Source organism: Populus alba, chromosome 9 (genome assembly GCF_005239225.2).
Source record: "Populus alba chromosome 9, ASM523922v2, whole genome shotgun sequence".
NCBI classification, from domain to species: Eukaryota; Viridiplantae; Streptophyta; class Magnoliopsida; order Malpighiales; family Salicaceae; genus Populus; species Populus alba.
The window spans coordinates 4,419,387-4,433,901 of record NC_133292.1 but is presented as its reverse complement, the minus strand read 5'-3'; the positions used below and the strand labels follow the sequence as shown (position 1 = coordinate 4,433,901).

The window sequence follows — 14,515 nt, the reverse complement described above, 5'->3', positions numbered from 1 at the left end:
GGCTTTTCAGGAGTTGTATTGTTTGTGTATGGGTTATATGACTTCGTGATCATAGGGTTTATAGAATTTGGTATTAGTACTTGGCTCCATTAATTAGATTATATCCTTATGTTAATTTTATTTTTTTCTCTTGTTTCGTATCAAAATACTTGTTCTAGTCTTCTTTTCTTAGATTCAGTATAAAAAAATTAAGTATTATTTTGATTTGTTGTTATCTCTCAACATATTAGTAGCATAAAAGCAAAAAAAAAAAAAAAAAAAAAAAAAAAAAAGTCATTCAAAAGATCAATTTTTAATTTTGCTGCAAAAAACTAAATAAGGGAAAATTGGATAAAATCAATTTAGAATTAGCTTAGACTTGATATTCTAGTTATTAGAGTACTAATCATGCTATATATTAAATTTGGAGTAATTTAAACATTGTTTGCTTTAGGTTCCAAATTCAAGTATTAAAAAGGGTTATTTTGTGTCAGTTTGCGTCCATGTATAAAAAGGACTCAAAATTAACTCAAAATTAAAATTCTATTTACTAGGGTTCTAATCGCGCTATATATTAATTTTGGGTTTATTTGAACATCGTTTTCCTTAGGGTTTAGATTTGGGTTCAAGTTTGTTATAACGAGTCTATTTTATGTTAATTTTAAAACTTATTTTGTTTCTATTGATTTCATATCTTTTTGTATACTATCATCATATTTATATATTTGTGTGATATTATCATCATATTTTTATATTTGTGTGATATTATCATCATATTTTTATATTTGTGTGATATTTACATCATTTTCGTATATATTTTTTTAATTGTCTTCAAGTTGTCCATTTTTCATACAAACTCACTTATTGCTCACGAGACTGTAATTGTAGTTTTATTTTTGCTTGTTTTCATAATTTTCTTGCTTTTGGAATCATTTTTATTCATTCAGATTATGTTTTTTAGTTGTTCTATTTGGTATTAATTCCAATTTTGCAAGAGCCAAAAGTAGGTGAGATGAGAGGAAAAAGATATAGTGAGCATATTAAAGTGAAAAGCTTGATACTTGAGCAAAACACGAGAGGCATAATGATATTTTATCATTACTAACCAATTTTTACAAGAACAAACATTTCAGGTTAGAAACAGTCCACCAACCCTCCTTAGGGTGACATAAAAACTTCATATTAAATGCGTAATGCAGATGTTGGTAAAATATACAAATGGTGTTAGGAGACATGAGTGACAAACTTGAGAAGGAGTGAACAATAACAATAGAGTTGAATGTTGATTTTGGTGATTTTAGGGAGGATAGTAATGACTTTGGGGATGGAGGTTTTGAGGTTGGGACTTTGGGATAGAAGGAAGGTTTTAAACAACTTAAAAACTAAAAGAATTTTGGGTTTAAACAAAGAGTGCAATTTGGCCAAAGGAAAAATTTCCATAAAATGAGGAACCATGACGATATGGATCACTTAGACTTTATTAAACTGAAAATTCTTAATTTCCAAGGTAAAAATGATCCCAATGCTTATTTAGAGTAGGAGAAAAAGGTTGATTGATTTTTATTTTATTTTATTACCATAACTATTTTGAACAAAAAAAAGGTGAAATTAGTGGTCATTGAATTTATGGATTACGTATTGATTTGGCGAGATTATATCATTATCAATAGGAGAACGAATAAAGAGCGACTTATAAAGAGATGTGTGGAGATGAAAGTATTGATAAGGAGGCATTTTGTTCCTAGTTGTTATTATAGGGATCTATATCTGAAGTTACAAGGTCTGACTCATGATTCTAGGATAATAAATGAATGTCACAAAGAGATAAAGATAACAATGATACATTATAATATTATTGAATATAGAAAAGCAACCATGGCTAGATTTTTTAATGGATTGAATAGGGACATTGTTAGTGTTGTGGAGTTACAACATTATATGAAGTTAAATGATGTAATACATATGACAATAAAGGTGGAGAGATAAATCAAGAGAAGGGGAAATGTAATACCATATATTAGTTTGATATCTCTTTCATTAGCTTAGAGGTTGAATCTAAAAAAAGAAAGGGTTGCCTAACCGAATCCCTTTTGTACATATTAAGATCGAACCATCTAAAGCTAAGAAAGAGACTCATAAGAAAGGTAAAACCAATTCACAACCTATATGTAATCGTGATATAAAATGTTTTAGATATTTGATGAGTGGACACATTGTTTCTTGATGTCCAAATAAAAGAACAATCATCATAAAGCATGGTGAGATTAAATCTAAAAGTAATAAATTTAATGTTCATGAGATGTCACCTTTAGGTGATTGTAGTGATATGGAGATTTCATATCCAGTTAAGGGGTAGGCTTGGTTATAAGGCATGTTATGAATGCATAAGTCAAAAAGACTGATGTAGATCATTAAAGATGTCACATCTTACACATTGGATGTCACATCCAAAACAAGGTATGTAGTATGATAATTGATGGAGGCAGTTGTGCTTATATCACTAGAACCACTATTATTAGGAAATTGAATTTGAATATTGTGAAGCATCTTAAGCCTTATAGATTATAATGGTTGAATGAATGTGGTTAGATGAAGGTCACTAAATAGGTGTTAATTTCCTTTGCCATTGGTATGTATTTTAATGATGTTATGAGTGATGTGGTTCCAATATAGACTAGTCATTTACTTTTAGGATGTCCATGATAATTTGATAAGAGGGCTATTCATGATGGTTTTAGAAATAAATTCATCATTATAAGAGATGATAAAACCATCACTCTTGTACTTATATATCCAAAGCAAGTATACGATGCTTAATTAAAGTTGCAAAAAGAATATGAGGTTAAGAAAAATGAAAATTCATTTAAGGATAATGATGGGAGAGTACCATCAAATTCAGCTAATTTTAAATCAATAATTAAACTGGTTGAGAGTGGAGGTAAAACCTGATGTTTGAAGAAAGTAAGTGTGAGTAATGATCATTGTGTGGAAAAATTAAAGAAAGAACCAAATTTCTATGCAAGAGAGGGTGATATCAAATATATATTTAATACTAAAAAACCAATAATTTTCATTGTGTGTAAGAAGGCTTAATTTAACGTTAATGGTCTCAATCATATTGTTCCTAGTGTAGTTGTTTTTTTAATGCATGAGTTTTGATGATGTATTTATTGAAGACATTCATAGCTGATTACTACCATTGAGGGGGATAAAACATCATATTGACCTTGTACCCGGAGCTCTAATTCCTAACCGACCAATCTATAGAAGTAATCTCGATGAGACAAAAGAACTATAAAAGACAAGTTAATGAGTTGATGATGAAGGGATACATTATTGAGAGTATGAGTCATGGTGTCATGTCAGTTTTACTTATGCATAAAATAGATGAAACATAAAAGATGTGTGTTGATTATTGAGCCATCAATAACATAATGGTAAAGTATAAACATTTAATCTCTAGGTTTGATGACATGCTTGATGGGTTACATAATTTTCTCTAAATTTTATTTGAAAAGTAGGTATCATCATATTAGGATGAAAGAAGAGGATGGGTGGAAAACTACATTTAATACTAAGCATGATTTGTATGAATGGTTAGTCATGTTGTTTGGACTTACAAATGCACCTAGTACATTTATGAGGCCAATGAATCATGTGTTGCATGCATTTATAGGTAAATTCATGGTTGTGTATTTTGATGACATCTTGATCTATAACAAGAACTTCAATAAGCATTTTAATCATTTGCATAGTGTACTTAATGGATTGCATAGTGAGAAATTATATGTTAATCTTAAGAAGTGTACCTTTGCATGGAGAAAATTATGCTTATTGGATATATTGTAACTGCATAGGGTGTCAAGATAGATGAAGACAAGGTAAATGCCATCTAAGATTAGCCTACACCTAAATTTGTGACCGAGGTAAGAAGTTTCCATAGTTGGTTAGTTCTATAGGAGGTTTAATAATGATTTTAGCTCACTAGTTGCACCGGTCACTAAGGTTGTCAAAAAGTCGATTTTAAATTGGGTATTGAACAAGATAATGCATATAACTTGTTGAAAGAAAAACTTTGTTTAACACCTTTAGTAGCTTTACTTGACTTTATAAAAGTTTTTTAGGTTGAAAGTGATGCGTCAGAAATATGTATTGAAGCTGTTCTAATGCAAAAAAAAAAAAACGATATATTACTTATTTCAACAAAAAGCTTAATGGTACAACATTGAACTACCCTACATATAATAAAGAGCATTATGCTTTGGGGATAACTTTGGAGACATGATAGCATTAGTTATGGCTAAAAGAATTTGTGATTCATTCGAATCATGAATCATGAATCATTAAAGCATTTGAAAGGATAAGGTAAGTCGAGTCGACGACACGCAAAATGAGTGAAAGTTATTAGAACATTCTCAATATTTTAGGTGACATTCTCTATTCTATCTTGATTTTCAAGGACGGAAAGATGATGCAAATAAAGTTCAGGATTAAAATGCAAAAAAATTTGAAAAAAAAATGAAACACGATGGATTAAATGAAACTTTTGCATGCTTTTTGTGGAAGAGTCATTTTGTTTTTTAATTTATGTCAATTTGAATCCTCTATCTCTTAATTGTTCTTAAAAATAAGGAAAAACTCTATTTTTTAAAATTGATTTTTAAATTTAATATTGAAAACATTTAACAACATGTGGGGTAAATTAGAGAAAATATTTCAAAATACATCCAAACACATAAAACCATGGAACATTACTTAAAAGGATAAAATTAAAAAGAAGTAAAGTTTTGGTGACCAAAATGTAAACCTTGCACAATATAAATACCAACATTTTAAAAGTGGACAAAAATGTATAGTAAATGGATAGTTATTTGTGCGGGTGAATAAAGCTTTTTTGAATTTGAATAGTAAAAAGAAATGTTGTTTTAATTGTTATAGTTCTCTGACCCGCGCTTCACTGCGAGTCGAATAATATTTTTTGGTAAAAAAATAAATAAACATGCAAGTTTCCTAAATGCATTTATTTTTACAAAAAAATCCTAATATTAAATTAAAAAGCCTATGTATTCATTTAATTAAACAAACCAAGAACCATCTATGCCAATAAATATATAAAAAAGTGTTAATATGTCTATTCAATTCGCTTAACTACAGGTCAAATAATTTTTTTTTCAATGCAAAATAATTAATATGTAGGTGTTATTAACATATTTTTTGATATCGAGTAAAAAATATAACCGTAAATAAAAAAAATCAATGTTTATATATAATAAAATATAATAAAGATCATATTCATTAATAAAAACATGTAAGATCTCAAGTTCATTTTTAACATATTAGAAAGATGGGATAATGTTGCCATTGTTACAGTGAAACATCATTTTTTTAGTTTTTGTATAATAATTGTTTTTAAAAAACAAAAGTGTAAAGATAAAAAGTAAAACACAAATTATAAAAAAAATGAAAATAAGAACAAAAGAATTGTATAAATAGACTAAATGTAAAGTAATAAATACTCAAAGTGTAAAGAACAAAAAATAATATATTTTTTTTTTTCAAAAAGACATGTAAAGAAAAAAAAGAAAACCTGAAAAAATGTGATAAAAAAAATTGTGATAAATAGAACAAGTATAAAATGATAAAAATATCATGTATGAAGAGAAAAAAATAAAAAAAATAAATTACAAACTTGCAACTGCTCTAATACCCGCTACAGTAAAAAAAATTTGGAGAAAATTTTAACTGTGCCATTTCCAAAATGAAATTGGGTTTCCTTAAATTTATGATAATTGTTAATGGTTTATGGCTAAATGTTGAGCACCTCTTAGTACGCATTTTTTCTAACTTCATTTAATTCATCTTTGCCTAAAACATACTTAATTAAATATAATTTTTTATTTCAAATTCAGAAGTGTACATGATAAAAAAAAAAGGGCCTATCAATTGTCAACAGAACCGGCTACTGAGACTCTGCGAGGGAGTGAGGGAACACATAAAATCAAAAGTTGTACACTTACCGGGTAAAAAATATAAAGACCAATGCAGATCTCGACACGTGGACCCACTCCTTAAATCGGATGCAAACCTATTATATTCCATCCTTTATTCTCTTTCTCGTCCGCCTCTTCTCTCGTCTCTGTCTTCTCTGAACTTCATCCTCTCTCTTCCTCCACAAATCCAAACCCTAGAAATCCCTGTTTCCTTTCCAAAACGATTTTCTTATGATTTATGTCTTAAGTCATCTCTATTTAGGGTTTTGATATTATCAAAAACGGTCGAATTGAATTATTTGATAAAAAAATTGAGAGGAGAGGAATGGCGGATGCAACAAGCCCCGTTTACATCAACGTCATCGAAGACGTCATCAACAAGGTCCGCGACGAGTTCATCAATAACGGTGGGCCGGTGAGACCGTCCTTTATGAGCTTCAAGGAGTAATCAACATTCCCTATTCCTCTTTTTGGGTTAAATTTTGCTGTTAATTTTTTAGGGTTTTTTCAAATCTTAGTTTTTTTCTCTGATTGGTGATTTTCTTTGGATCTGGTATTACTATGAGGTCTAGGGTTTCAGATTTGTAATTTAAGCTGTAAAGTTGCTGATTTTGTTGTTGTTTTTTTTTTTTTGTATGGGGAGTTTAAGCTTTGGGAGACGAAAATGATGCAAGCAGGTGCTATATGTGGTACAATGGAGAGGTCATCAGCTAATAAGCTGCCGGTACCTGGTGGTCCAATTACTCCAGTACACGACCTTAATGTTCCGTATGAAGGGACCGAGGAATATGAGACTCCCACTGCTGAGATGCTCTTCCCTCCTGTGAGTAATTGCGACTTGCTCCTTGTATCAATTTTTTTTGTCATGTCTGCTGAATTTAGTGAAGTGATTTAGCTGATTTACTAATTTTTAGCACCTCTTTGTGATTGCTGAACCTTAACTTGAAATGGGCCAGTGGAAACTCTTTCCTGTCATATCTTTATTGGTAAAATGTGTTTTTGGTTGGGTTGTTTTTGAATTTTTAAGTAATTGTCAGTGGTAGTTTTGATATCTGTTAGTTGTATGTGGATTTTGAATTGATTTATGAGTTCAGTTATTTTGTCAGCAAGAATTTTTTATGTGGGCTTTTGGAATTGTAGACACCAATGCAAACACCCATGCAGACGCCATTACCAGGAAGTGCGCAAACACCTTTACCTGGAAATGCACAAACACCTTTACCTGGAAGTGTGGACAATTCATCCATGTATAACATTCCTACTGGATCTAGTGATTATCCCACCCCTGTCAGTGATGCTGGGGGCAGTACCGATGGAAAAGCTGGGAGACCCAGCCCTTTCATGGTAAGCACTGATTTGAGCACTGATTTGATCTTTCAGCCCTCTTTGTTTAGCAGATGCTAGTTTCAGTGTGTGGTTTCACATTTTTTTTTTTTTTTGTGTGTGTGTGTGTGTGTGTGAGTGCTCGTGTGGTGTGGGGTGTGTGCCTTTGTTTTTTTCTTTGGGAGATTAGTGGCCAGAAGCTTGCTGCACTAATGTAGAGTTGTTATTTGGTTATGGATATACTGACTGATCTTTTCCTTCTTGTCTTCAAACAGCAACCTCCCACTTGGATGCATCAAAGGCCACCTCTTAGTGTTGATGTCAATGTTGGCAAGTCTTGTCACATTAGCAAGTTGTTTAGTGATTGTTGTCTTTGAAGAGTATTAACTAATAAGTGCTGTGCATTTGTAGCTTATGTTGAAGGGCGGGATGAGGTGGACAGAGGGACCTCTCACCAAGCCTTGACACAGGTAACTTTTGTTTGTACTGTGTAGTTTTTGTGCTTTGAGGAGAGTTCATGGTCAAAAAGGTTCGGGATGCTAAAGGTTTATTTTCAGAAACAATTCCCTTATTTGTCATCCGAAACAATAACATACTGTTGCCACAGAGGTAACTTATGTTTTGATATTGGAGAAATTCCAGGACTTCTTCATGCCTTCTGGAAAACGGAAGCGCGAGGATTTTGCTCCGAAATATAACAATGGTGGATTCATACCCCAGCAAGATGGAGCTGGGGATTCTGCATCTGAGGTTTCTCAGGTTGAGCTGAATGTGCATTCTTATTTGTTTATGATATCTGTTAACTTGAATTCTCTTAGCTACTATGGGCTTCCTCCTAGCAAGCAAAATTTTGACTTTGTTTTCATCCTTTATTTATTTTATTCATTGATGTTCTACTTTCTCATATTATGAAAACCTTTCTTTTCCACAAAGGTGTCAGGGCATGCATCCTAAAGGACCTTAACTTTAAAATTGAGTTTTGTGACTCGTCAGGTTTTGACTATAAAGCTGAGTGCTGTATGTGAATTTAACTTCAATTTGTAGTTTATGTGTTGAAATCCAGATCAGTTATTTGTAATGAGTTTATGCTGTAATTAGTTTATATTGTGCTCTTCTTTGAGGTGGAGTTTTTGCTCGGAGAAAAAAAATGAATTTCAGCAAGTGGAAAAATAACAAACATGTGCTCTTATGTCTAAGATGTGTTAACTTAGGCAACAGCGAGCTTCATTCTCATTGTTGGGTTGAAACCAAGATCAATGTTTTATAAAGGTGTAACTTTTATGAGTAGAACCTTTGGTGTTTTTGAGCCACTGGATAAGCGAGAGGTGGCCGATGAGATACATAGAGTTTTGCTTATCTTCATCTTGCAACATGTTCTCTATTTTTCTTTGTAGACTTAAAGTTAATGTGAGTGCTTTTCACATATGGTAGCTAAAACCGTTATAGGAAAGAGAGTTCATGTCAAGCATTTTGGTGCATTGAAGGAGTATTTTAATCAAAGAGAATTTCCCTGTACAAAGCTTCTGAATATCTATCTAAAATTACTGTTTCCTGATCTGTTCTTTGGTTTTCTTAATTTTATTCATGGAGTTCTTCTGTTACAAATAATCATCTTTTTGTATCATGGGAGGACCATGGATTTTGTTGTTTTATGAAAAGGTTTAATCATTTGAGAAACATTTCTTTGCTTAACTCAGTAAATTTTATGCTGGATTACTTCTAGGAACTATTTAATTGCATCATAGTATGGGAATACTGAATAGGATAGTGGCTCAACCCATGGCATTGACTCTTGGTTTTTCAATTAAGTTGGTCAACGAAATTGTCACTTATGGTTATAAAGGATTGAAGATCATTTTAAATGACAGGACAAATGTAAGTGGACTGGACAGATACATGGTAGTGTCTTGTGTTTGGTGCACTTGACAGGATAAGAGTGAACGAAGTTTTAACAAAAATTCATATTGGTCCCTGAACTTTATCAATAATTTTTTAGTCCCTAGATTTTATTTGCATTACAGTTTAGCCCTTATTTAAATTTTTCATTCCTCTAATTTTTTGGTAAATGCAATTTAGTCCTGAATTGGATTTTTTTTATCAACTAAGCTCCTACATCTAAAAATTCATTTAAATAAAATAGGGGTAAACTTGTTCAAACTTTAGTCATCCAAATTAAAAAATCAACGAGTGATAAATAAATAACAGATAATATGGAAAATTGAGAAATAATGATTTTGTCTATTGTATCATACAAGCCTGTTCCACCCCATGATGGGACAATAATTTTTGCTTTTTGGACAACTTTGGACAGGAAGAGGATTAAATCCTTTTCTTGTCACCAAGCACAACACAACCTGTCCAGTCCCGCGTACCAAATGCATCTTGATAGTTCCCTTTTTTTTTTGGACAAGCAATAAACTAAGAAGAATTACACCCTGGCCATAATATTTTTGTTTGCCATTTTAACTAAGTTTAAAGTTCATTTCCAAAGGATTTCCTTCATTGCTGCTAATAGAGCTATCAACTGCTGGACTGATGCCATTTGAAGGGGAAAAGAAAACATAGCTGCTGATATATCTTCTACCATGTATCCATTGACCATCCTTAAATTTGAACCAATTCATGTCATTAGCATCAAGTTTAGAGTCTTCTGATGTGTTTGAGAAATGGGCTTGAGATTTTTATGCCTCTAGAGAAAGAGTGTGCGTGAGTTGGAACCATTCACCCTCTTCCATGTCCATTTACCAGCACACCTTGCATTATGCAGAATCTTTGCTAGAGAAGGTAGGTCTTGCCTGCCTTTCTCCACAGAATGGGGTGTAGCAGGAGATGGGATATGATTAGCTATCATCTTTGACTGTGATGCTCTTTTATTAACGAACTTTGACTCTGATACTCATGCTCCTTTTAGTCAGTTGGTATTTGGATTTTATGAATCACAACTTGATTGTGAGGCGCAAACAATCTTTGTTGTTCTTTTGAAACATTTGTGATATTAGTTGACCATTAAATGAGATTGAAAAATATATTTCTTTTATTGTTTCTTAAAATGTCATTGTGATCCAGCGGTTCTAACTTGCACCAGACCAGTTTCAGCTTCCCTGCCACCACAATCATTGCACCCCCCCTCATATGACATTTCTGAACAAAATCCTTTGATTTGTCCAGCTTCTGTAAATTAGTTTGAAGATGACCGAATAAATGAATGGGCATTATTGACTGCATATTTGAATTAAGTTAAGTGAAGAATGGATGGATACTATTTATCACATCATTAACTACTGCCCTGGATAAATAATGTCGATCAGCATCATTAACTACATGTATCCATGATGCTGAGGGTCTCATGAATTCCAGCCTTTTGGGAAATAGCCTGGTTGTCTGTGACCAAGTCGGGTCTTACCATTGCAGTTATTTCATTTTGTTTTGTATGTTCTGATTCAAACTTGTAACTTGAGAATTCTCTAAATTTTTGAAAATCTGGTAATCGATCATTCAAGGCAATGGGGAGCTGATATGCCTGGAAGCCTCAGTTTATCTCAAGCACTAGCTCTTTATTTTGTTTGAAATCAAATGCATGTTAGCCTAACAGTGGAATATTTAGGGTTCATTTTAACTGCTCATGTCTTTTAAAAGATTTGCATGTTTTCAGAAACTTGCTATAACTTTAGCTCATGTAACGGCAAATTTCAGGTAAGTCAAGGGAATGATCCTCTTGGAAGATGTGACACTATCACCACTAAAAATAAAGAGATCTTAGCACGTGTGTCAAGGTCATATTTGAAGATTCCTCAAGTGGATGGGCCAATTCCTGATCCTTATGATGACGTGCTTTCTACTCCCAATGTATGTAGTAGTGCTTTTGTAATTTTCCTGAAATTCAAAGATGCAATCAATTATGCAATATGTATTCAATGTGGTTTCCTTGCTCTAGAATCATGTATGAACTGGCAAAGTGCTGCTGCATCCATCCTTGTCCCAACAGTGTTTTTCTATTTATCTAATTTCCAGTGTTTCCTGCTTCATAAAGGGCAGCCTGTGTTGGCCCAGTCATTATAGGATTATATATTTCTTGATTCTTTATCTTGTAACTAGAAATACAATGTTTCATCCAGCAAAAGAAAAAAAAGGATAGATAAACCCTCTCATTCACTCCTGCACTGGCAAAGTGATGCACAATCTGTCTCATCATCACCCGCCTTGTTTTGGAGGACTTATTAATCTGGAGTAGCATCAGGTAGCTGTGATCTGAAGATGGTTTTCACATGTTTTGTGCATGCCCACATGTATAAGCATGCCTCTAGATACCTACAAATATACTGTCTGTGAAGAAACCCTGTCTTGAGATGAAAAGTTAGCAATACCATAAGCAACAATGTGCCCCTCCATGTTTTAATCTATGCCATGGGGCTAGGATGTGGAATGAGTTGATTTTTTCTGGATATGGCTTGATTGTAAGGTAGCTAGTACATGCAAAGTATTGAAGAATGATTATAGCTCCCACCATCTGGTTCATTTGGATCAAATACTATATATAATTGCTCTTCGAACATGTAATTGGAAATGGTGGTTAAAGCAGCCAGCACTATTTGTGTCCTTGGTTTGCATGTAAGGGTGGTGTTCAGGTCTTGAGAGCAGCCTTTTTAGTTAATGTACTGTAGGATGAGATTGTCTCTGAAATATTATCAGGAGTCCTATGTTGCTGAGACTATAACTTCATTATTTATGACAATGAACTTTTGAAAATTGAGTATGGGACATATTCTTTTCTCCAGAGATTACCATTTTCTTTCTAATTTTTCTGTCTTTGATTTTTGTGTTGAAGATATACAATTATCAAGGAGTTGCCAATGAAGATTACAACATAGCAAACACACCAGCTCCCAATGGTTAGTTTATGTAATATGTGTCTTTTTTCTAATTTGATAAATTTGCTGAGTATGTTTGTGACAATCAAGGTATTTGTTTTTTGTTTCTCCTTTCCACTTCTCAGATCTACTGGCAAGTACCCCAGCTGTTGTCAGTCAAAATGATGTTGCTGATGATGATGATGATGATGAGCCGCTGAATGAAGATGATGATGATGATGAGGATCTGGATGATGTGGACCAAGGAGAGGAGCTGAACACGCAACATTTGGTTTTAGCTCAATTTGACAAGGTAAAGATGCACTCTTCTTTTCACCCTATTCTTTTTTTGTTTGATTGGTAGTGTTCATCATAACAGGCTGGTTTAGTTGGTTGAATATACCAGTGATGATAGTCTTCTGACAATAACATTTTTCTTGCATGGATAGGTGACCCGTACCAAGAGCAAGTGGAAATGCATACTCAAGGATGGTATTATGCATATAAACAACAAGGACATTCTCTTTAATAAGGTCTGTCTTCCATCAAATAATTGATGTTACAATCTGGTTCGGTATTGTACTGAAATTCCAAAATATTTGATGGAATGCTGGCGTTCTTTTGCAGGCAACAGGAGAATTTGACTTTTGATTTTGTTAGGGGAATGTCTGCTTGGCAGGTAGTATCATTTGCTTTTAATGGACGTATCCTGAGTTACCATTGGTTGTGTGGTAAGGTTTCTCAAAAATGTCCTCTAGTGAGAGCTCAAGGGAAGTGAGCGAGATGCTTTTTTTTGTTGTTGAATTGAAACCCTTTTGAATGGGATGGATGGTTGGCCTATTGTACATAAAGGAAGAGCTTTTCAGCTTTTATAATGTATGACTGCAGGAGGTTTTTTCTCGAGATTCCAATGTAATTTCTTTCATGTCATACACTTGGACAAACTGCTTCATCCCCTTTTCTTCTGTTTATTCACACCCTTTATGTCCAGTTTGGTTGACAATGATCATGCTCTGTTTAAAGATTGCCATGCTCATGCTCATGCTCTGCAGGAGGTTTTTCTTGAGATTCCAATGATCATGCTCTGTATAGTAGGAGACAGCATTTCAAAAAGATCGCCATGATAGCAACATTGTTCGAAAGTAAGAAATTACTCTTTAATTTATGTTTATTTACATCTTTCCGGCGAAACCGTTCCAAGAGAGTTCCTATTGAGATCAACAAACGAAACAATTATACATCGTAGGGATTCCCATCCTAGAAAATGCTGTATTGAGTTGTGAGCTGTGTTGGAGAGAAATCCTCGGGGGTTGAAAAAACAAAAAAGAACCTGCAACGAGTTGAAATCATGCACAATAACTCTTCGTGATCAACGAGCAGGCATTTAGACTGGAAGATAGTAAACAAGGATGACGGCTCAATGTATCCACTGGCTACTGCTGGATGCAGCCAAACTCTTGCCTCTGAATATGCATCGTGAGCATCATCTTCCCTCCCTTTGTCATTATCCCCACGTTACAGGAAATGTAAATTCTTCTGCCTCCGATGGCAACGGCGGAGGAGATACAGAGAGTGGTGATGGAAGAGGGATTGGAGTAGGAGGAGGAGAGGCCTGACTAGCAGGCAGAAGTGGGGTGGAGAGCTGATCGAGATCCAGAGCTCGTGGGGCTTGCTTCTGTAGCCTCTGTATTTAATTGACAAGAATAAAATTTTGTGATAATAAATATTTAATTTTAAAACTGTTTTAAAAATTTGGAGAAAATATAAAAAACATATATAAATGAAAAAAAATAATAAATGTAACTTGTCTTCTCCAAGCAAAAAAATTAAAATAGAAAAACAAGATAACCAAAAGCATAGACATAAGTCACATAATTAATAAAGAAGGGTAGTGAGCAAGCAAGAGAAATCACGTCTCCCACCAAAAAATTGTTTAAGAATTATAGAAGTTGTTATTTAAAATATTTTTTATTTAAAAATATATTAAAATAATATAATTTTTTATATTTTAAAAATAATTTTTAATACAACATATCAAAATAATTCAAAACATAAAAAAAATAATTTTAATTTTTTTTATTTTTTACGAAAACCATGTTTTTCAAACACTATCTAATTACTCAACATTCACGACCAAAGAGCAGGGTATAACTGATTTTAATTGTATCATGGTCAAGTTCTTATATTCCTCATCAAGCACACCCCGTTGAGATGACATGTATTGGACTCCATATGTTGCTATTAGCATCTTTTCATCATTTTTTCCAGATAAATCCATGGAAATTTTGGCTGTTCATCGTAGCGAAAGAGTCCCCAATGTCTCTTGAAATGTCTTGGTGCATTGCTCTTCTAATTCTTCGATTAGGCCAAAGAGAT

At 33.2% G+C, this 14,515-nt stretch overlaps 1 protein-coding gene across 1 annotated transcript; it reads left to right on the top strand.

Moving 5' to 3' along the window:
* Positions 1-6,279: 6,279 nt before the first annotated feature.
* LOC118058001 (uncharacterized) lies at positions 6,280-13,014 on the top strand. The gene is given in 12 exon segments (XM_035070728.2): positions 6,280-6,378; positions 6,381-6,413; positions 6,619-6,792; positions 7,110-7,313; positions 7,568-7,622; positions 7,704-7,762; positions 7,935-8,051; positions 10,986-11,138; positions 12,118-12,181; positions 12,286-12,452; positions 12,589-12,672; positions 12,767-13,014. Coding segments are annotated over 12 exon segments (1,218 nt in total). The 5' UTR covers positions 6,280-6,294; the 3' UTR covers positions 12,791-13,014.
* Positions 13,015-14,515: the final 1,501 nt, after the last annotated feature.